Source organism: Rhincodon typus, chromosome 28, assembly GCF_021869965.1.
Source record: "Rhincodon typus isolate 14 chromosome 28, sRhiTyp1.1, whole genome shotgun sequence".
NCBI lineage: Eukaryota > Metazoa > Chordata > Chondrichthyes > Orectolobiformes > Rhincodontidae > Rhincodon > Rhincodon typus.
The window spans coordinates 16,742,073-16,764,865 of record NC_063359.1 but is presented as its reverse complement, the minus strand read 5'-3'; the positions used below and the strand labels follow the sequence as shown (position 1 = coordinate 16,764,865).

The following is a 22,793-nucleotide window of genomic DNA, read 5'->3' as shown; positions in this document are numbered from 1 at the left end:
TTCAAATTTCTGGGAGGAGAACTACGTTACAAAAGGTTTCAGTGGATGGTCCCAAACCTCAGTGCCCAATTTCACTGCTCCAAAGTGAGCTGCTTAAGCCTACTTCCTGGAATGGCTGGGGAAGCCATTTTTTGAAGGTAGAGAATTCTTTCCTGTACACATCTGGCATTAACTGATACACACATTTAAAATAGCCCATTTTGTTGTCTGATACTTTCCTCGGTGATAGTCTTCCGAGGAAGGGTCACCAGACCCAAAACGTTAACTCTGTTTTTTTCCTTCACAGATGCTGCCAGACCTGCTGAGCTTTCCCAGTAACTTTGTTTTTGTTCTTGATTTACAGCATCTGCAGTTCTTTTGGTTTTTATTTGCTCTGTAATAGATGTGTCCAACACTAGACTGACTGCTTCAATTGCTGTGTTAATCTTTCAAAACAAATAACATTGGCATCCATTTCTTCCTCATCAAATCTAGGAAACAAACATGCAAACTTGAATACTACTATTTCTGAGGACTGTGGAAATCTGCAGCACAGAAGAATATGGGGATTTCAAGTGCACATTCAACAAAAAGCTAGCATCTGAATTCAGCAGGTAATAGGAGAAGGCAAAAGGAAAGTTGGTTTTTATTTGAAAGAAATGGAGTATTAAAACAAAAAGGGAGGTCTTGCTAAAACTGTACATGACACTGATCAAACCACAGCCAGAATATTATGGATAGTTCTGCTTCTTTTATCTAAGCCATGATATAGTGCCATTAGAGGCAGTCCAGAGAAGGTTCACTGGCTGTACTGAAGGATTTTCTTATGAGAAGTTGAGTAGACTGGGCTTGTACTCATTAGAATTTAGGAGAATGAGAGCAGATCTTATTTAAAATCAAGATTCTTAGCAGCTTGACAGGGCAGATGCAGAAAGTGTGTTTCCTGTGATGGGAAAGTCGAGGACCAGAGGGCATAATCTCAGTTGAAGTTGAACATTTAGGACAGATGAGGAATTTTTGCAGAGGTAGTGATTCAGTGGAATTCTTTAGCAAATAGGCTGTCAAGACTGCATCATTAAATTATTTAAAGGCTGAGATTAATATATTTTTAATTAGTAAAGGAACAAGGGGTTGTGGGGATACAACAGGAAAGTGGAGTTGAGAATTATCAGGTCAGTCATGATCTCATTGAGTAGTGCAGCAGACCCTATGAGCCAATGGCCTGCTTCTACATCTATGTCTAATGGTCTAAGTGTGGGTAAAACAAGAAATGCAAATTTCTTGGTGTCTCACTGAGTATCAATGTTTCTCATTTAAAGAAGCAATTTGGAGGCAGGTGGTTTAGAATATTGTATGTGGGCTGCTTGAGCTTGTCATTTTAGATCAGCAGAGCTCTTTAAAACCATATTAGTTCCAGGAAGGTCTCAGGTATTAAAGTCATATGATCAAAGCTGAATATTGATTGTCTGTTTTTCATTACAATCATAGCAGTATTATTTACAATCCTCTAGAAAACAATATTATTGTACTAGCATTTTAACCACAATTTGAGCTGTTGCCTTTATTTTTAAAACTGCCATTTTTGATATTTCTGATTTACACTTAAAAATAAAAGTCTTATTTTCTTAGAAGGCCTCAAAGTGTAATTGATCTTGTGTGATTCCTGTGCCTGGTCTTGTATCCCTGCACTTCTGTGTATTCCTCTTTCTCAGATATTATTTTTAAAGTTATATGATGAATAACTTTTGGTTAGAAAAAGTCATGAAATTGTGAAACATGATTGTCAGTTCACGTTACCTTTTTTTAATCTGGATAGCTGAGCCCAAACCACATGAATATACAAAGCTCTACCCAAATAAAAAGCAGAGAATTCAAAATTAATCTCGAGCGTCAATCCTTGGGATGTGAACCAAGTGGTGATACACAGCACAACCACACATGGTCATATATATAAACAACTTTCCTTTGCTATGTTGAATGAAACAAAGCTGAAAGGAAGTCTCAAGGGAGATACAAATGTTGACAAGAAAAATATATTCCCAATGAGGAACTGAAATCAGTCTAGGCATGATGATAGGGTTTAGAACATTGAATTTTAACAGTTCTGCTGAGTTTTAACAGAACAGCAGTTCTGAAGGAGGATCACTGGACTTGAAATGTTAACTGTTTTCACTCTAGAGATGTTGCCAGATCTGTTGAGTTTCTCCAACTATTTGTTTTTTTTCAATTTCAGATTTCCAGCATTCACAGTTCTTTGATTTGTTTGAATTTTAACACTTCATTTAGAGAATTTTACAAATCATTGTCTGTATGAAACCTGGTTGACATTTTTCAAAAAAATAAGTCATGTATTGTTGATTATTTGAAGAAATTTGTTGTCCCTGCCTCGTCTGGTCTACGTTTGACTCCAGACCCACAACAATCCATCACGCAACAACCTTCACCATTCAAACCAGAGTTCTCTATCATCTCGAGATCAAGGGCAGCAGATACATGGGAGAACTGTCATCAGCAAGTGTCCCTCCAAGTCACTCACCACGTTGGCTTGGACTACATTGCTCTACTGTTGCGAGGTTAAAATCCTGAAATTCCCTTCCTAACAGTACTCAGAAATTCCTCAATATATTACTCCCAGCTGTGAAAAGCATTCTCAACAAACCTCTTTGCCTTGATCTTTGTCCAATATTTGCTTGAAGTCCAATTACACAGATGGTGCACAGGAGATTTACGAGAATGGTATGTGGGAATGAAAGGCTTCTGTAGTGTGGACAGATTAAAGGGACTGGGATTTTTTTTTTTAAAAGCACAGTTTTCTTGGTGAGATTTGGGAGAGTGGATAGGGAGACTGCATTTCCATTAGAAACAATCAGCCACTGAGGCATGAGACTTTATATTTTCTTATACACAGCTAGTATCTTTTGAAAAGCTGATAGTAGCTTCTTCAAATATAACCTCCAAAAGACACTAATAAATACGTGAAAAAGGGGAAAACTGCAGAATGTTGGGAAACAACAAGCAAGTCAACTAATTGGTTACTCTTTCAAAATGTTAGCACAGGCTTAAAGGACCAAATATCCTCTGTTTCTAATATTTAATATCTTCAACAAATTTTGGTCAACAGTATATTAATCTCATTCTGGCCCATCAATCTCATTTTGAAACTGCCACAAACTGAAAATCTCATATACATCACAAGCTCAGGCTTCATGTATGAGCCTCAATTGTTGATACTAATAAACTTTTAAAATACAGGAAACAAAACAACTCACTTATTGTCACACAACATATGTAGCTGGAGTCACTGAATAGAAAATATAAGATCTTTGCTGATTTTCATTCTCAATCCAGGACCACAGCGGTGTGGCTGAAAACTATTAATTGACCATGGACCAGAAACCGAACATGGAACCTGCTGTTCAGTACAACAGTGTACAACATTAAGCCATCAAGTGAGTTAACTTTTAGATTGTGTTGTTGGCCACCCTGTGCTGAAATGTGACCCACTTCAAATCAAAAGATGAATTACATGAAACTTGATTGAGGGATCTATTATTTTTGAAGTACTTAGTTTACATACTAAAATATCATACTAACCCAGTGTTACTTGCATGGAATAAAAACAAAGACACATATGTAGGTTTCCATGATAAATTTGTATTGGGCCAGCCAAGCTTGTACTGCACAATTACAAATAGAATGTAGTTACATTAAATTCGTCCATCATTAATAGGCAACTTAACACTATCTTAAGCACAATTCTAAAAACAATATTTAAAGAGCATGAGATTTATAAAACACATTTAACTATTAAAGTACTGAGGCAGTACTGGATTTTGTGTGCACCATCCTGGTTGCTGTAAAAGATAAATTTCAAAACTCCTATATTCTTCATTTCTTAGATTTTGCCTATAGTTCAAAAGATGTCTGTATTTTTTTTGTTTAAATTCAAGATTTATTATGTAACATCCATATTCACATTATTCTGAAACACTGCATCTTGCATAAGCATCAAAAACATTTGGATTTGAATTACAGCCCATGATGGTCAATATGCTATAATGCCTCTTCATTTTTTTTTTTAAACTTTGCATCTCAGTTATCAAAGTAGAAAGGCCCAAAATGAGGTACAATTGAAAACTGTAAACCGCCAATATTACTTTTTCTTTTACAATGTTATAAACTTTTATTTGCAATTAAACAATTCTGTCCTGAGAAAGCGGTGATCATGTCAAAACTGATATAATACTGACAAGTGCTTCTCAATAATTGTTGTCTATGTTACATGAACATTCTAATCCTCCAATTTAAAATATCTTGAGTTGTACAGTGACTGGATGTTATTTAGTATTATACATTTCACTTAACATCTAAACTGTAAAGGCAGAGCATTTATAAAGTTAATCATTTGTGCTCACTTTTTGATTTTCAACATACCTCAAATCAATATTAAAATTACCATGAGGCACCGTATATAGATTAAAACATTAATAGACTCACGAGAACTTTGAAATATGATTCAACTCTGAAAATGTACATTGAAATTTTGGGAGCTGCATAAAAACAAATATATGTTTCTTTTTGCAGTTCAACCACAAGTTACTAATTGCAGTAGTAACTAACTAACTAAAATTTCCTTTTCTTTTCCTCTATGTGTGGGGGCAAATGTCTTAGCGGGCAACTAACATACTACCTGTACTGACAAGGAAATGATTGCTCACCAATCAGCTTGTGATACGCTGACAGATGGGCAAGGGCAAATTCCTCATCCTATCACAGGCCTGGATGTTGGCAACACAGGTTACCACAAACTGCTAGCCAGTCAAAGGGTTTTTTGGTCCAAAAAAAAAGCGTGCCAGTTGAGGCCTACTACTTGGGGGATCTAGCAGCAAAAAGTTTCCTTTCTTCCTCGTGGATCAAGTGGAAATCTGGGAGATAACGGTAAGAGCATTGGCTTTCACATACCATTCCCTTACTTCCCCATCTATCCTCGGATTACCAAAAATTGGACAATATTAGTACCTCCCTCCTCCAACCTGGCAGGTTGCCCTGGTTCCCTAACAGGGAAACTAGCTACCTTTCTCATATGCCAGACAAGCAAATGATTAAGGAGTTGGTGAGTGGAGGATCTTGAGTGGTTGTTCATTGACCACTTAAGGGTCTTAATTGTTGGTGAGTCAAGAGAGTCCCTAGATGAACTCATTGACAAGAGATGGTGTGGTGGCGAGAAGGGGGAGAATTTTTCTTCAGGGCCAACTCACCCCATTATTTAGCCTTATCAACATTTCCAAGGAGAAAATCACACCCTACATTCAGCAGTTGTACCCAGTAACCACTTTATCACTGTGTTCACATCCAGATTTTTAAAAATTAATGACTGTACTTGGGTTATCTCTCAATTTTTGAAGCTGCTCAATTGCTAAGTTGTTATTGGCCAATTTTCTTGTCAATTTTTTATGGATATGCAAAAAAATCTCCAGTTTTGTTGAGTTCATTAAGGCATGTAAACAACAGTATGCTTATTTTAATGATCATGCATTAATAACAACATTTACCCAGAAACCAAACTTCAGATCCATTCCAGAGAATTAAACTCTTGTAATTCTCAGACGCAATTTGAGATTGAAAATCTTTCAGGAAGAAATGTAGGGGCAGTCAAAAAAAAAATGGCAACAGGAGATGGAAAGGCAATAAATTGACTTGTCAAAATAGTTTTAGGAGCAAATGAAGGTGGTTGTGTACAAAAAGGATGCAATAAATGGAAAAATGTTTCATAAATAGTCATTTAAACTAAATTGTAACTGATGAAAGGGTGCTGAATTGATCACCAAAATGAGACTGTTCAAAAGCACAATATTTAACGATTTTCAAACTTTCAGCAAGACAAAAGCAATTTCTATTATACATATATTCACTACACTGTAAAGTGAATATAATGATTTCAGAATGGCATTCCTTTAATTTATGCTTGAAATAGCATTTGCGTTTCAAGGTCTGAAGTGAAGAATTTCATCCACTTAACTGTATTTACAATATGATGGTTTTGTAACACTAAACAATATTAACCATTTTGACTTTACAGTTAATCTCAACTACAAAAGCACTCAACATCCCTTCCACATTCCCCTGCATTCAAATTCCCTTAGCTAATGGAAAAGATGCTAAAATAGGTACTTAGTGTTTCTTATACTGTCAAACAGCACCATTCCTACACCAAACTGATTTAAAATATAATTCTCAAAACATTAAAATATATTGTTAATGCCAAATGTGAGTTCGACTCAGTTATAAATATCAGATATAACTTATCTTTGAAATTGCACTGGGAAATGTGCAACAATGGCATTTTTTGACTACTCGAGTCTCAGATTTACTACAGTCATGCTCCACCTGGAGCAAACATTTTCATAGTAAGTAATTTATGCTCAAACATACAAAAAGCAGTTCATATACTTTACAGAAATACTGAACCATTGTAATATAAATCAAGTTTTCCGATCAGTAAGTCAGACCAAACTCCTATTTATTTCTTGCTCACCTACATGTTTACTGCTTTTGCTAAGCTGGCCAAGATATCATTAAATTAATTACAGGCTTTAGATGTTATCCAAAGCTTAGTGATAATGCACTCACCTTAGAGTTGGAAAATAGACCTGGCCTGTTTTGAGGTGGACGTGAACGATAGCACTATTTAAATAACACGGTGCTTCTTTCTCAAAAAGTAACGAAATAATTATCTGGTCCTTTATTTCACTTGGTCAAAATCCTGCAACTCTCCACGCAACAGAGAGACTACACCATTTTGAGAGGGGAAGGGGGGGGCGGGGGGAGGTGATGGGAGCTCACCTCCTCCTCCTTGGGTTAACTTGGGATGAGCAATAATGGTGGCTTGGCCAATTACAGCCACATCTGGAGGATGAATTAAGAAGAAATTCGCATTGCTGTTTGTGGAACACAGTTATCCATGAAGTAGCTTTTGTGTTTCCTACATTGCAACAACGACTATATTTCAAAAAAGTACTTAATTATCTAGAATCAGTTTTGGGGCAGCTGAGGTCATAAAAGGATCTTTACAAAAGGGAAAGGAGATATTTTCTTTAAGAGTAAATATATTAATCAATTAAACTTGACCAGAAGTTATCATAAATGCAACCAATAACACCATTTTCAGAAGTCAATTCATTTTGGCACTTGTTACTGCTTTTAACTTAATTACATAGGACAGCAATAAAACCCCTTTACTTTTAGGGTTATTAGTGATTTTCTGACAACTTTATTGTTTAAAAAGTAGGGTATCAAAAACCTATCCAATTCAATTGAAAATACTCAAGTGCAGAAATAATACTGCTTTTAAGGACCAGCCAATAATACTTTTGACCCTAAATTAGAGACCCTAAGTAGATTATCAACATAAATCTTTCTACTTAACTTTCAGGTGTACAAGTAAAATGGATAGATACCTTAGTAAACTTTTATTCTGCAACGTATGAGAGCATATGCATTGCATCTAAATTAATCTTGACGTACATATTAACTTGTAACCCCCAAATGGTACTGCTTAATATGTACCATTTAAATTCATATACTAGACACCATCAAACTTAGTTCAAGTGTGATATAGTGGTAAGCTACAAGTGACAGGCCTGCACCAGGTATCAATAATCAAAGAATTAAATGGTGTCAAAATCTCCCTTTACTTTTGATAGATTAGAAGAACAGGCACTGGGTATTCGAAGGGAATATATTTTTGTACCGGAGACAAATATAGTTGAATGAACAATGAACATTTTAAACTGATGGACAACAAAATAAACCATAAGCAAGAGTCAACAAACTACTGATTGACTAAAATAAACCAAAGATATTAAAATGAAAAATTATAATTTCAACTGCTTTATGACATCTGTCTGGAATTGCATGCAATAAAACGATTGATAACATCTTCAGGGTTTTCTCTTTTCCTCAATAGTCAATAAGGAATGTGACTACAAAAATAAAAATAAATTGCACAGAAGTAGAATATGTACAGTAATCAAAATTATCTCTTTCTACTCCAACACCTCTGTACTAGGCATACAGGAATTAATACAGGAAAAGGTGCCTCTGCTAACAAGAAATAATGCATGTAAACGTCGTTCTAAAGGTCTAAGCAAATTACTGAATATAACACTTACAAATTTGAATTATTCAGAGGTTGGGTTTGAGTGTCAAATATATTTTGCATATGCACATTTTAAATGAAAATTGCATTAGAAAATGTCATACACAGCATGCATAAGAAGAAATCTTCGGGTGTGATTGAATGTTGAGGCAGGTTGGTGGTGTACAGCATTTAATCAGACAGAAGGTTGGCAATTGTGGACCCTGCTGCCTTCTGGCCTCTGCCCTTATTAAATCAATGGTGGGAAGGTGTACGAATGGCCATCCCAGCCTGCGACCCCAATTGAGGCCCCCAGTGTAGGCATTATTGGCCCAGTTAAGGGCCTTACCCTGCTGCTGGTGACGACTCAGTGGCGTGCTGGGGACACTGCTATATGGGAAGCCCGAAAAGCAAATCTTATTGGGGTTTCTTGAGAGCTTCCAGGAAGAGGGGCTTCTCTTTTCATATAAAGGCATTCTGTGTCTGATGGAAGTAGCTGGCATAGGAAGAGAGAGTGCACTGAGAACTACCCCCAGCCCTTGTTGCCTCCCCTTACTTGCAATACCCCTCCTGTCATCACTGAGCAAAGGCTCAGGTCCTTCCTTGAACTTAGGCCTCAAGTGAGTACATCACTGACATCAGTCACCACATCCTGAGAGGCACTGCCGAGCAATGAAGAACTGCTGACCAATCAGCAAACGTTCACTGATTACTATAAGTAAATGCGTCTTCCACCTCTCCTGAACTCACTTCTGGCATTTGGAAAATCAAATTTTTTTTGAAGCTGCTCCTAATACATTTTCAAAATTATGTATGCAATTGACAGATATTTAAGATCAGGCTTTGTACAAGCCGTTTGGAGGTAGGGTATTCCTTGGTGAATACTGGTTTGACCTGTTAAAATGTGAGTGAGATTCTTGACAGCTTGTGCATTTTTGGCCTTTTGTGTTAAATTCTGCAATGTGTCAATCAACATTTAACATTGCATTGATGTTCACAGAGTTTGCTTGGTTATACAATTCACAAAAAAACCTCCATCCATTCCATCAACCCAAACAAGTTAGGTACTCAGGTTCCAATTCAACACTTATATTCCAATATTTCTTCAATCATACCAAACATCCAATTTTAATGCACTTCAGTATTGGAACATCACTGTACTTGCTTTACCATAGTAAAACAATCATTCGCATCCATTGGGGGAGGGGAAACAAGTTTAACATTCAATAATCAAATTTTCTTCGAAGTCCCTGATAAATGAATCCATAATTTAACAGTTTAACCCTGCAGTTGCTGGACGAACATTTAATATAAAGGCCTTGCAATGTGTTCAAAACAGTATTTATATACAAACTACATGGTCACCAATTTCAATATTTATGAATTTCTACCATTAGCTTAAATATTTATTGCTCATTTGAAAATATAGTTTAGTTTGATGCTATATTAGAGACTGTAGGTAGACTCTAAAAAGGTTTTCATTGATGCAACTGGCACAGTTGACAAAAGTTGGTTTGCTGAAATAAACTAGTTTTGCATCTCAAACCTGAACTGAAATCATTCTTAAAAATGTGGTCCACTCTCCATTTTGATATTCATGTTAAATGACCAGTGTACATAAAATGGATAGCAGCAACAACAGAAAGTTCCTTTAAATAGCTGGTTCCTTTTGTATCATGAAAGATGATTCCTTTGAATAAAATTCATGGCATTGCGATAGAATAACCAATCTACAAAATACTCACTTCAGTGAGCATTATTTGATTAAACACAGTAGTCCCAATGTTACAGCAGAACATCCAAAATTCCAGGTTCCTAATATACAGCTCTGCCTTTCAATTTAGGAACTTCCCTAAAAAGTGGACAACTTGCCACCCTCGAAATAAATTAAAAGCCTATGTACATCCATTAAGGCAATGCAATTTCCTATTCAAATTCATAGCTCACTGACTTACGACCTGTCCAGAGAACTGATAAGAAACGGTGGAATTCTCGATTTAATATAAGCAGCTTGGTTTTGAGAAATCTAAGATTGCACGATCCCTCTGAATTTAAACCGAGTTGTACAAGAAGAAATTTCACTTTTGAAAGAAGTATTTATAACTCATCCTCATCAGTTCCTTCAAAAGTTTCCACTTCTTCCTTCCGGTCCAATGCTTCAGATGAGTGGCCTTCACTCTCTTCCCTTTCTGCATCAGGTGGATGTTCAACAACTTCACAACTTTGGGTTTGAAGTTTATCTGGACTGGAGTGTTTTGTTGACTCTGGCCCTGGACAGCTTGGAGAGCTAATGCCAAGTTCTAGTTGAGCAACCTGTGTATCCATAGAGTCAATTTGGATATGGATTGTGATTTCTCCTGTAGTTTTTTCCTCATATCTGCTTTCTGGAATAAATTAGAATTTGATAGTGAAATCACTGCCCTAATTAGCAGCAGTTACATAATTGTATTTCAATCAGGGAATAAGCTATCAAAATAAAAAAGCAAGCAACAAAATCCAGCAGGAAATATATCAAATATTTTTACAAGCATCTTTTGGCTTGACCACTTAATTCTGTAACCAGTCTACCTCTTTCAGACCACCCCTTTCCATTGTTCTTGGTTACCTTGAAGATCAAGGCAAAATAAAGCTCCTCCACCCCATTAGAAATCAGCCCTTGCCATTTCCTTCTCCCAAGCTCTCAATCCATGATTAAAATCTTCAAGTACTTTTCTCTCAACTATTTTGTTTCCGAAATAGGAACCAACAGATTATTGTCTCTGTATCCGCCATCATCCCCACTTTCCTGCTCCTCTCGATTCTTTACCATACCTAATAATTTCTCCACCTAGGCCCCTCAGAATGCAGTACTTGAAGTAATTAGTTTTATGTCTCACAAAGTACTCTTCTGAACCAGCTTGTGACAATCTACCATCCCCATCTTGACCTTGTGCTTGCCTACTTTAGCAATTATCCTTTATTCTTCAAGATTTTCAAAACTATCTCCCTTCTTCTTAAAAGGATATCCTACAGCGTTTAGAAGAAGCTGGATATTTGGAGAATATCTGCCTGACAATTTTCTATTCTTAACGTTAAACATAGTAAAGAAATTGGGGCTAACATTAATAAAATATCTAAAAATGTAACAAAATATGAAATGGAATAATTAATTCGTTCCTTCAAACACTAAGCATAGCAGGATAGGTGCTGTGCTACAGTTGCAGCAGGTGGGAGATCCTGAATGCCAGTTTGGTTGAGAGCAAATATAGATGTAGAAAGTCCTTGAAGTTCAAGCAGCTTTGGCTTATAGTTTATGAGCTGGAAGCTGAACTACAGACACTGAGATACTGGGGGCAAAAGAGAGAAGAGGGAGCAGAGGGTCTAGATTCTTTGAACCAGGAAGTGGTTATGCCTCTTAGGATTATGTCACCCAATTTGTTCATTGTTCAAGGATACAACAGTATGACTGAGTGAAGCAGGTAAGGGAATTCAGAGGGCAGGAGCCACAGGCTTTGTGATTTTTCAACAAGTCTGAGGTTCTTTCAGCTTGTCTGGATGATGGAGTGGGCTGCAGGGTGGATGACCTAACTGACCAAGGCACCATGGTAGGGGAAGCCATTCAAGACGGGAAAGAAAGAAGAAATGGAGTGGCATTAGAGGCCAGTATAGTGACAGGGATTAACCCCATTTCCTGCAGCAAAGAGTATGCATCCAGATAGCTGTGTTGCCTGCTGACGCCAGGGGCTGGAGAGGAACTTGCAGTGGAAGGGGAGGATCCAGACATCTTGGTCCATGTAGAAAAACAGGGAAATGGCAGATGAATAAAACAGGCATTTTGCATTGGTCTTCACTATAGAGGACACAAGTAATATCACAGAAGCAGGGGTAAGTTAGAAATGGAAGAGAAGAGGAACTCAGGAAAAATCACAATTACCAGAGAAATCGCTTGATGTAAATTGTTGGAGCTATGGGTCCTGATGGATTTTTTTTAGGATCTTGAAGCATGGCAAGTGAGATACCTGACATGTTGGTTTTAATTTTAAAATCCTTGATTTGGAGACAGTCCCATTAGATTAGAAGAAAGCAAATGTAACTCCTTTGTTCAAAAAAGGAGACAGAAAGCAGTAAACTACAGGCCAGTTAACATCTTCATAGGGAAAATTTTAGAAGCTATTAAAGAAGTTACAGCACTTTGAAAAATACAAGATAATTAGGCACAGTCAACATGGTTTTGTGAAAGGGAAAGCATATTTGACTAATCTATTGGAGTTCTTTGTGGAAGTAACAGCACTGTAGATGATACAGATAAAGTCTCTATAGTCTTACTGGCCACAGGGCTGCTTTCTCATTACAGAGAGATGACTGGTTGTGGTTTAACCTGAGGGTCATATTGTCTTAGCTGACGGTGAGATTGAGAAGGAGAATCTTTCATGGTAATCTCAGCCAGTGCAGGAACCTAATCCATGCTGTTGGTGTCACTCTGCGTTGCAAACCAGCTATCCAACCAACTGAGCTAGAGGAACCAGTGGGGTCTTACAAAGGCTTACAAAGAAAGGTTGCACATGCTCAACTTGTATCTGCTGGAGTTTAAAGAGGTGACTTGATTGAAACAGATCCTTAGGGGTCTGAATGTATCACTTATGGGAGAATCTAGGAGTCACTAAAAAAATTAACAAGGTTTTCCCATTTAAAATGGAGATAAGGCAAGTTTTTATCTTTTAGTGGGTTGTGGGTCTTTGGATCTCTTCAAGAAAAGGTGATTTAATATTTTTAAGGCAGAAGTAGATAGATTTTTGTTAAGTAAGGGAGTGTGAAATGTCATCAAAGATAGGTGGAAATGCAGTTTTACAGTTACAATCAGCACAGCCATGATCTCACTAAATGGCAGAATAGGCTTAGGGGCTGAATGGCCTGTTCCTGTTCCTATTTCATATCTTGCCACGATTCTTCTGTTTTATGATTCTATCCCAATTTCTAATATTCCTTCTCTAAATATTACCCTGTTCATCCTTCCAATGCACTCTAAGCTACCTTGCAGGACTGTGACCAAGGCACTTTGTTCCATGTTGACATAGAGTCATAGAATCATACAGCACAGAAAGAGACTCCTAGGTCCAACCGAACATGTTCCCCATGCCGAGCATAATCCCAAACTATACTGGTCCCACCTACCTGCTCCTGACCCTTATCCCTCCAAACCTTTCCTATTGATGTACTTATTCAAATGTCTTTTAAACATTGCAATTGTATCCACATTCACCACTTCCACAGGAAATTTATTCCACACATGAACCAACCTCTGTGTAAAAAAAATTTGCCCCCACATCTTTTTTAAGTCTCTCCCCCAGTCTTGAAATAACCCATCCTAGGGAAAAGAAAACCACCATTAACTCTATCTATACCCCTCATTATTTTATAATCTTCTATAAAGTCGCCTCTCAACCTCTTATACTCCAGTGGGGAAAGTCCCAGCCTTTCTTTAAAATTCAAACTTTCCATATCCAGCAACATCCTGGTAATTCTCTTCTGAGCCCTTTCTAGCTTACGAATATCCTTCCTGTAACTGGGTGACCAGAACTGGACATAGTATTCCAGAAGAGGCCTCATCAATATCCTGTACAATCTCAACATGACTTCCCAACTCCTATACTCAAAGGACTGAGGTATGTTAAACAGGTTAACTACTGCACATATACTTTTTTTTTTTAAAAATGACTCAAGGTTTCTTAAAAACACAAACAAAAATCTCACCACAACTAAACCAAAAAAAAACCAAAATTACAGACCTTGTCCTAGCTGCTTGGCCTTATCGATTAACAACACATCCACATTTTGGTTTTCATTCAGAGCATCCAGCAGGATTGAGCCTTCTTTGTGGAAGAGGAAAAGAAGGGGTATGGTGATATCACTGGCATTATCTCCATCACCAGCCATCTGGAATACAGGGGAGGCGTCACTGCTACTGCCTTCCACATTATCTAAAGAAAGGATTGTAAGAAAATCAAATAATTGAGCTACAGACAAAATGAACTACTCTGACAAATAGAAAACAATTTAGCACTATCCTTCTAGCTTTTTAAAAACATAAACACCCTTCTAAAATATCCTGGTATAATTAATTTTATAGCAACACTGTCTCAAACTCAGGGAAATGACAATTCAGCACAGACTGATCCATTCTGAAAGGAAAAGGTACCTAATTTTATTGGCTGTTAGGCTGTATTCTAGATAAAAATGTTAGTGTGAAGTAAGCTTCTGATAAAAATCACACTTTACCCAATTAAAAGTAAATAAATTATTCAAGCTATTCAAAATAAACAATACCCACCAATAATGATAGCTCCAATGGCCCCAGCCCTTTGCAAATTCCTTGCCTTATTTGCAAACATACAATCTCCACGTTGTGCTAGGACAATTTTACCATGGACCTGCTCTGAGTTAGTTACATCCAAGCATGCAGTGTATGGAATGGCTTTCATCAGTGTTCCTTTAACCTACAAGAAGATAAAACAGTTCCTGAAGTAATAACGTAACACTTCAAATATAATGCTGAATAGGAAAATGAAGTGAGTGGATTTCAGTTCTAATTGGCCGGTGATGAGTTCTGAAACCTGGCTAGCCTCTGCAGGGAAGCTCTAAGAGGACGCTTAGCACTTTGTCCAAGGAGGACAAAAAAATAAGGGCAAAAAATACCATGGGGACTTTTGGAGCTGCATCAGTTGATTAATTGGAACAAGTAACTTGCCTATGTAAGGATGTACCTTACCCCTAGCAAAACCAAAAACAAAGTCAGTATGTCAGTTGTTACAAAAGGGATGGCTAAAAGAAATCAGCTCCCAAATTTAATGTAGATATCATTAAAAGCTTATGCCACCAAAAGAATGAAACTTATTGTTTGGGAAAACATAGACACTATCAGGACAGACTACTCAGCATACCACTTTGAAACTCAATTGTCAAGAAAAGAAATCCCACTCAATTACATTTAGAGAAATAAAATAAAACTAAGAACTGGAGATCTGAAAAAAAAAAAGTGCTGGAGAAATTCAGAGAGTTGGCAGCATGTGTGGAGAAAAAACAAAACAGGAGTTTCAGGTCCACTGATCCTTTGAGGGCAGGTGCTACCAGACCCGCTGAGTTTTTCCAGCCTTTTGTTTTTGTTACATTCAGACAAACCTAAGTGTTAAAATATAAACTCCCACAAATTACACTACACTTCTTTCTCCCTCCTCAAACCATTCCATTAGCCGTGCGTCCACATAATCACTTCAATATTTAAAATACAAAAAGAAATGCAACTCACCCCATGTTCCTGTTTACTAAGGTCCATTCCAAAATGAGCTGGACCTGCAGCTAAAACCACTTGTCCCAAGAATGGGGGAGATATAATCTGTACAGCAAATGATGTCATCTCTCCTTTTGCTTGAGCCTGAGCCAGTTCAATGATTTCTGCTATAAATTTTAGGCCATGCTGACCACTTTGTGGACTTGCAGCCTGAAAAAAGACATTCAGTGTGTCAATAAACCAAACAAAGCAGGAATTTGTTTTTCATTGTAAATACAGTTTTTTTTTGGTGAAATTTTAGAATCATTCAGCAGACTTTGGAACTGATGCATCATCAATTCTGCTTCTAACCAATATCAAAGTTATCAGCTTGCACTTCTTGAATATTTGCAATTGAAGCATGTTATTTTGTCTGCATGTATCATTACAAAGAGGTAAAATCAGGAAAGAGCAAAAACGTTAAAGCACACAAAGTAGCAATGATAATGAGATAAGTCAGAAGATGAAAGTGATGATGGGGGTGAAAAACAGGCAGAGAACAAATCCAATAATATGTTGAGCTGAATTGGCAGCTTAATTCAACTTCCGCATCAGTTGGCAGCTGAATGACAAAAAAAGTCTGTCCACACCAATATCATACTGTATAAACAGCAAGTGGGACCTCTGCCCCTCAATAGGCGGAAGTCCTGCCTTTGAGGACAGCTGACCAATCCAATTCTCCAGAGGCTCTAACAGCACTGGAACTGCAACTAGGTCCCAGGTGAAGACAGCCATGATGCCTGGATGCAGTATAAATCCAGTGTTTTGGATGGAAAAGAATTGGAGAGCCCAGGGAAGGGGATGAAGAGGTGGATTTTGGAGACCAGGCAGGAAGGGACAAGGGAATTGGGTAACTTTTTGGTGGAAGGGTTGGGTGGAGGGGTTAGGGGTCCCCACTTGCACACAAGACATCACCAAATGCGGTGTCACCCCCTGAGGCAAACATTTTCAATGTCAGCCACTTAAAACAAAACTCTAAATGCAAGTCCCAACATTTGAAAATCAACTAGTGAAGGACAAGTTTGGTCAGCCTTCCAAATTAAAGCAAAGTGGCGCAGCTCCACAAGGTCATTATACTGTTTTCATTAAAAATAAACTTGTCATCTTAATCATGGATTAGCAGATAGATTTAAGAAAGAAAATGTGTTTTAAATGGCGATTACACAAGTAAAGGGAAGTTCGGGTGGGCATGGGGGGTGGGGAGGTGGCATAATGTAGTGATAATATCACTGGACTAATAATACAAAGGCCCAGGTGAATATTGAGGACACAGGTGCAAATCCCAATACAGCAGCTGCTGGAATTTTAAAATAAATTAATAAAATCTGGAATTGAAAGTTACTGCTGTCAGTGATGCTGACCATGAAAATTTCATGTTTTTTTTTTAAAGACACACTTGATTCACTAGAGAAGGAATCTGCCATTCTTACTGGGTCTTGCTTCCTTTTCACTCCAGCTCTACATTACAGTGGTTGACTCTTAACTGTTCTATGAACTGGCCTATCAAGCCATTCAGTTCAAGAGAAATTAGGGATGGGCAAAAAGTACTGGTCTTTCCAGAAATGCCCCTATCAAATTAAGTGACCAAACAATGTAAAACTGACGCGTACTCAATTTTTATTTGCTTTTATAAGGCTAACAGTTATCATTTCTCTCCGCTGTTCAACTTTGTCTCAGCTACTGACCTGATCAGGTGTGTGTGTCAGCTGGATACGTCCATCATTTGTTGAGACTACACTGAATCCCATTTGTTTCAGGATTTCCAAATGATCCATGCCACTAGCAACAAAATCTTTTGTCTGAAGTGTTGGGAAAACTTTAGACTGGGATGATTCCATACACTTTTCCCTGTAATCATATAAAATCAAATGCAAAAGTAAAAACATTTCCACAATTACTCAGGAGATCTATTCTTCAGGACTTTGAATCACTTAAATTACTATTCAATGATTCAATTTCTCAAATGCAATAATACCACTAATGACTGAAGAAACAAAATTAATAAATTTTGTAACTAAAACGTAACATTTCACAAGACAATTGAGAAAATGTTAACTTCTATAGCACTTTTTATGATCCCTGAACATCTCAAAGCACTTTACAGCCAATTAAGTACTTTTTGAGTTGTAGTCACTGACTAAGTAAAATATATGGCAACTAATTCAAAATCAGCAAACTCCCACAAACACTCATGTGATGAATGTTGATACCACTGAGACTCAATTGATACCTACGCACAAGGAAGTTTAGAAGTGCTGTTAAGACACAGTTTTAGCTGTTTAAACTTGAACAGCACCCCTACATTTATGCACTCCTAAATTGTTGAGTCTTGACAATCTGTTAAGATTCTTGGCTGTAAACCTAGAGTCAGTTTGTCCATTTCATATTTGACAAACAGACAGCCCACATCAGTACCTTTGGCTAATTCAGTTAAACTACTAAAACTAGTTCTTCAACTCCAATTCTTGTTCTTTTAACAAATTAGTATTCTGGGTGAGATCAAGAGCTTCTTCAGTTTTAGGTACAGATTATAAAGGGGTCAGGTGGTTCAGTGCATTTAATTTCATGGATTTTGGATCTGTAAAAAGAAGACAATGCTAGGAAATGTATGCATATTTAATAGTGCTAAAAGCACAATGTCATGTTCTATCCTTTTAAGAACTGTGGATTGAAAGAGCAATCAGGCAGCAACTTCCCAAATCTCCATTCATGTTACTTTGTAATTAAACACTGGGAGCTTTGATGCAGCTGCCCCAGTTCAAGATTTTTAAATGGGGAAAACATCAGAATAACTTGCTGGGTGGTGCATCTGAAACTGGACACATTATAATCATTGACATGCTGTACTCTGTAAATCTTATTGACCCAAGCAAGCTGTTGTTACTCCCAGTACTGCTTCAAACATTTGTTTCAATCAAAAAAATTAACACACAAATACTTTTGAAAAGCAGAAATTTGAGAAGCTTTGAGTAAAACTCAAGCAAACTGAAAAATTTACATTCATCTTTTCTTCAACAGACACTTGATTGATGCAAGATAACCATTACAATTTCACATGGAAAATCAGACTAGCCTTTATGCATACAAATTTCATAATCTCAAAGGCAGGTTAATTTAGGAGATTGCGTTCAAAATCATCCACCAACTGTTTTGGTTTATTCAGGGTTGTCTTTGTTCTTTTTTTGATTCATTCACAGGATGAGGGCGTCGCTGGCTAGGCAGCATTTATTGCCCATCCCTAATTGCCCAGAGGGCAGTTCAGAGTCGACCACACTGTTGTGGGACTGGAGTCACATGTAGACCAGATCAGGTAAAGATGGCAGTTTCCTTCCCTAAAGGACACTAGTGAATCCAGATGGGTTTTTCCAACAATTGGCCATGAATTCATGGTCATCAGTAGATTCCTAATCCAGATTTTTTTTTATTGAATTCAAATTCCACCATCTACTGTGGTGAGATTCAGACCCAAGTCCCCAGAACATCACCTGGGTCTCTGGATTAACAGCCCAGCGAGAATACCACTAGGTCATCGCCTCACCACAGTCACGGTCACATACACTGCAGTAAATCTGATGGTCACAGTGATGGCCCCAATGGCTGGGAAGGAGATAATCCTGTCATGGCTGTTCCCTTGAGTGCCAATGGTCTTCAAAGGCAGTTCAGGGTCCTCGTACAGTTAAACAGAATGATGGAGTGAGAGCAGTAGTCACAGCTGGGACTGCAACAGGCCCTAGACCAGAAGCATTACTGCAGGCCTTAGAAAAGAGGTGACTGTGGTGGGCTTGAGGGGTCCAGTTGTTGGTCTAGCAGAAAGGAAGGGTGTAGTCCTTGCTGCCAGTAGGCTCCTTCCAGCGATGACAGGATGATGCCCTTAATTGGCCACTTAAGACACTTGATTTCTCAAATGGCCTCAAAATAGGAAGGACAAATTTTACCTCTCTCACTTTGACTTGAGTTGGGGGATTGTGGGACGTGAGAAATCAGAAAGAATGGAGCTTCTGCTGTAACGTCCCATATACCATGGGCAGCAACATCCCACCGTTCAGTTTATTCTAATTTGTTCACGTGCGTGTGAAAGAGACCGAAACAGCGCGCGAACGAGAGGGCGTGAGCGAGAGAGAGAGAGAGAGAGAGGGCGAGAGCGAACGAGAGAGAGAGAGCACGTGAGTGAAAGAGAGAGCAGCAGATGCAGAACTATATCAAATTCTATTTTTTGTTTCTACCTTCTACCTAAGGGTGGTCCAGAATTAAACATTTTGTTGAATCATTGAAACAGACAGTATGGTAGAGGCCCATTGGGTTTTAAGAAAAAAAAAATTAGTTTTTAAAAATTCTGTGGGAATATGATATTTAGAATGACAAAGCTCTTATATTGATTTATTAAAAGGAGATGCTCTGAATATCACTGCACAAATTCTTTTCACATACCTGCAAAATCCTTTTGTGCTATATCAGTAAAGCCTTTTCTAAAAATCGTGCAATTTCAGATTATTAAATTGCAATACCTGGCTGGAGAATATACCTGTCTGCGGACATCCGTGAACTTGCATCTGGAACGATATCTCTATAGGTCTCCCTTATTTTCCGTGCATAGGATGGGTTATTAGGAAACAATGTTTGAGCGCTTGGGCATGTATGGGAAAAGACACCAGTTACTTTACTTTCCAATTCCACACTCTGGGCAAACGGGAAAAAATGGATGAATTAATTGAAAGACATTTATGTAGAACACTTTGCATTGTAAGTCTGTGTTTCTAAAATTGATTCAATTATATGGAAAACACAAGAAACAGAAACAATGGTCACAATGAGAACAACAAAATCAAATTTGTACCAAATGGCTCAAAAAGTACATGCATCGAAAGAGCCACATTTAGCCAATTGTAAAAAGTAACTGTATCCATAAGAAAGTCTCATACATGCTGTCCATTTCCTTTAATGATTGGAAACATTCACAAGCTTGTGCATATTTCAATGTTTCATGAAGCTTGTCAAATCCAAGTAGGTGATTCGCCAGACTGACAACTCTTCCTCACCCTTTGGTGAACATTATTGGTTCCCAAATACATTTTCCAAGGTTCCCCGAGTTAGCAACTTCAAGTTCCACCTTGTAACACTAGCGTCCCTGACGTTTTGAAACATTTGTTTTATAAAAACATCATAAGTAAACAAGATGGTTATAAATTATACAGGTGAGTTTCATCCTTTGTAATTCTTTGCGACATACACCGTGATAGAATCATTTAACCTCTACAATGCAGACAGAGGCCATTTGGCCCAGCAAATTCACACTGACCCTCTGAAGAGTGTCCCACCTAGACGCAGCAAATTGCTAATCCACCAAGCCTGCACATCCCTGGACACTATGGGGCAATTTAGTAAGCCAATCCACCTAAACTGCATATCTTTGGACTGTGGGAGGAAAGCAGAGCACCTGGAGGAAAACCATGCAGACACAGAGAGAACGTGCAAACTCCACAGACAGTAACCCAATTGAACTGGGTCCCTGGCATTGAGGCAGCTGTACTAACCACTGAACCACCCGATGATGTTAAGTAGAATTTATTTTCCTCATAGTTTTCACCTCAAGTTAAACATGACCTCACTTTCAATTCCCTCATTCCATGATACTAGTTTGAGTGGTTACAGGAAACAGACACCATCTCTGCTTCTCGTCTGTGAAACAATTTTGAGGGGTCAAAAGAATCATCCATCGTCACAGGGCAGGATTTTGCTGGTCTACACAAGGAAGGATCATGGTTTGTGATGGGTTAGCAGGTATAAGATTGTCTGGGTTGGGAGATACAACCATGGGGAGTGATGGCAGATTGCTCCCAAACTATTTCATTAACAGCTGAGCTACCCTTCAGATATGCCTCCTACCACAATGGAGCAGGAAATAAATTAAATGTTGAAAAGGCCCGTACTAGCCAGCTAACCAGGCCATCAGCACTTCAAGGGCACATCAAGTCCCCACTGAGTCAAGAGTGGGAATTGATGAATGCAGATGGCCTCCCAGCCAACAAACCAGGAGATTTTAGAGATTAGAAGTATCTTCTCACTCAGAGAGGGAACTGCTGGGAATGGAGGACCGCCCCTGTGATTAGCAGACTCATCTCAGTACATGTGAGGACATACCAACCAGCCAATTTAGCTGCTCTTGGCAGCAACTAGCACGAAACTAAATGGGGCAATTGTACAATCTGCTGCCTCATTCGACACGTACAGTGTGAGGTAATCCAATTCAAATCAGGTGTGGTCTAACTTAAGTCTTAATCATTTAATTAAGTACTACGATGGAAAAACATGCGAGATAGAGTGCAAAAATGGCAATGATACCACAGTGACCTACCGTTATATTCTTACTACAGGTATGACAAACTGTGGCTAGTGCAAGAGGCAGTAAATGAGCCTCAGTGGTGAAAATATAATCATCAATGTTGAAGGGCAGTTCACTGTCATCAGCAAACAGCAAATAGAGGTATTTGAACATCTCAGCCAGAAAGAATGAATCCATCCTTAAGAGAAGAATAAAAATGCTAACATACAGTGCAGTAATTCAAACAGTCTTATAACTTTATGGTCAGACATTCAAAATTCCCATTTAAAAAGAAACATACCATGCTAGATTTTAGATCAATAGCAAATAATTAACTGCTTCTGAACACAAACATTACATTTGTGTGGCTGAGATTATGATTTAATTTTGTCTTGAACAAGCATGCCCGGAACAGAATACAATTATTCAGATTTTACTATTTCATCTGCCAAAGGGGATGCATTCAGTTTGCCAAAATTACGTAAATTTAGTTGGTAGTCACATCAGACAAATGCCAATATTTAACTTTACCACAAGCATCTGCACGGGGGGGCAAAAACATGAAGTTGAAATCAGAATTGTATATCTCTTTGAGGAACATTAGTTATAGCGTGGACAATAAAACAGAAAGGCTGTGAAGCCTTAGAAAGATTATCCATATTCATGTTGTTATATTTCCATTTTTATTTTAAAACAGAGATATTAAGAACAGCATTCAATAAACATCTCAAACATTTGCCAAGATTTGATGGCAATTAATAAAAGTAATAAACTTAAGGTAAACAACAGGTACTAAAAATGAATGCTTACTTTCTTTAAAATTATGGGCCCATAAACATCACTGAAATGTTTAACTGAAGCATGCTTTTTAAGAAAAAATACACATGCTTTCAACAATAAAATAATTATGGGAGAAAACAGACACTCATATTTTCATTAAAAGATTACACCCACGGATTTTTACACTTTTCAAATTTCCCCCAACTCTGCCACCAAGGCCTTGTAAAAAAAAATTAAGGGATAAGCTATCTTTGCTTTCAAAGGCATTTCTATCT

The 22,793-nt window shown here is 37.8% G+C and overlaps 1 protein-coding gene across 1 annotated transcript in view; it reads right to left on the bottom strand.

Annotated features, from left to right (window-relative positions):
• Positions 1–3,619: 3,619 nt before the first annotated feature.
• LOC109917682 (ER degradation-enhancing alpha-mannosidase-like protein 3) overlaps positions 3,620–22,793 on the bottom strand; it is a 35,721-nt gene continuing 16,547 nt past the window's right edge. Inside the window, exons 8-14 of the mRNA XM_048613356.1 lie at positions 21,772–21,937; positions 19,942–20,096; positions 17,105–17,267; positions 15,399–15,590; positions 14,424–14,589; positions 13,882–14,073; positions 3,620–10,500 (exon numbers count right to left, since the gene is read on the bottom strand). Coding sequence (XP_048469313.1) covers positions 10,214–10,500; positions 13,882–14,073; positions 14,424–14,589; positions 15,399–15,590; positions 17,105–17,267; positions 19,942–20,096; positions 21,772–21,937 — 1,321 coding nt within the window. The 3' untranslated portion in view covers positions 3,620–10,213. The remainder of the gene's footprint in view (positions 10,501–13,881; positions 14,074–14,423; positions 14,590–15,398; positions 15,591–17,104; positions 17,268–19,941; positions 20,097–21,771; positions 21,938–22,793) is intronic.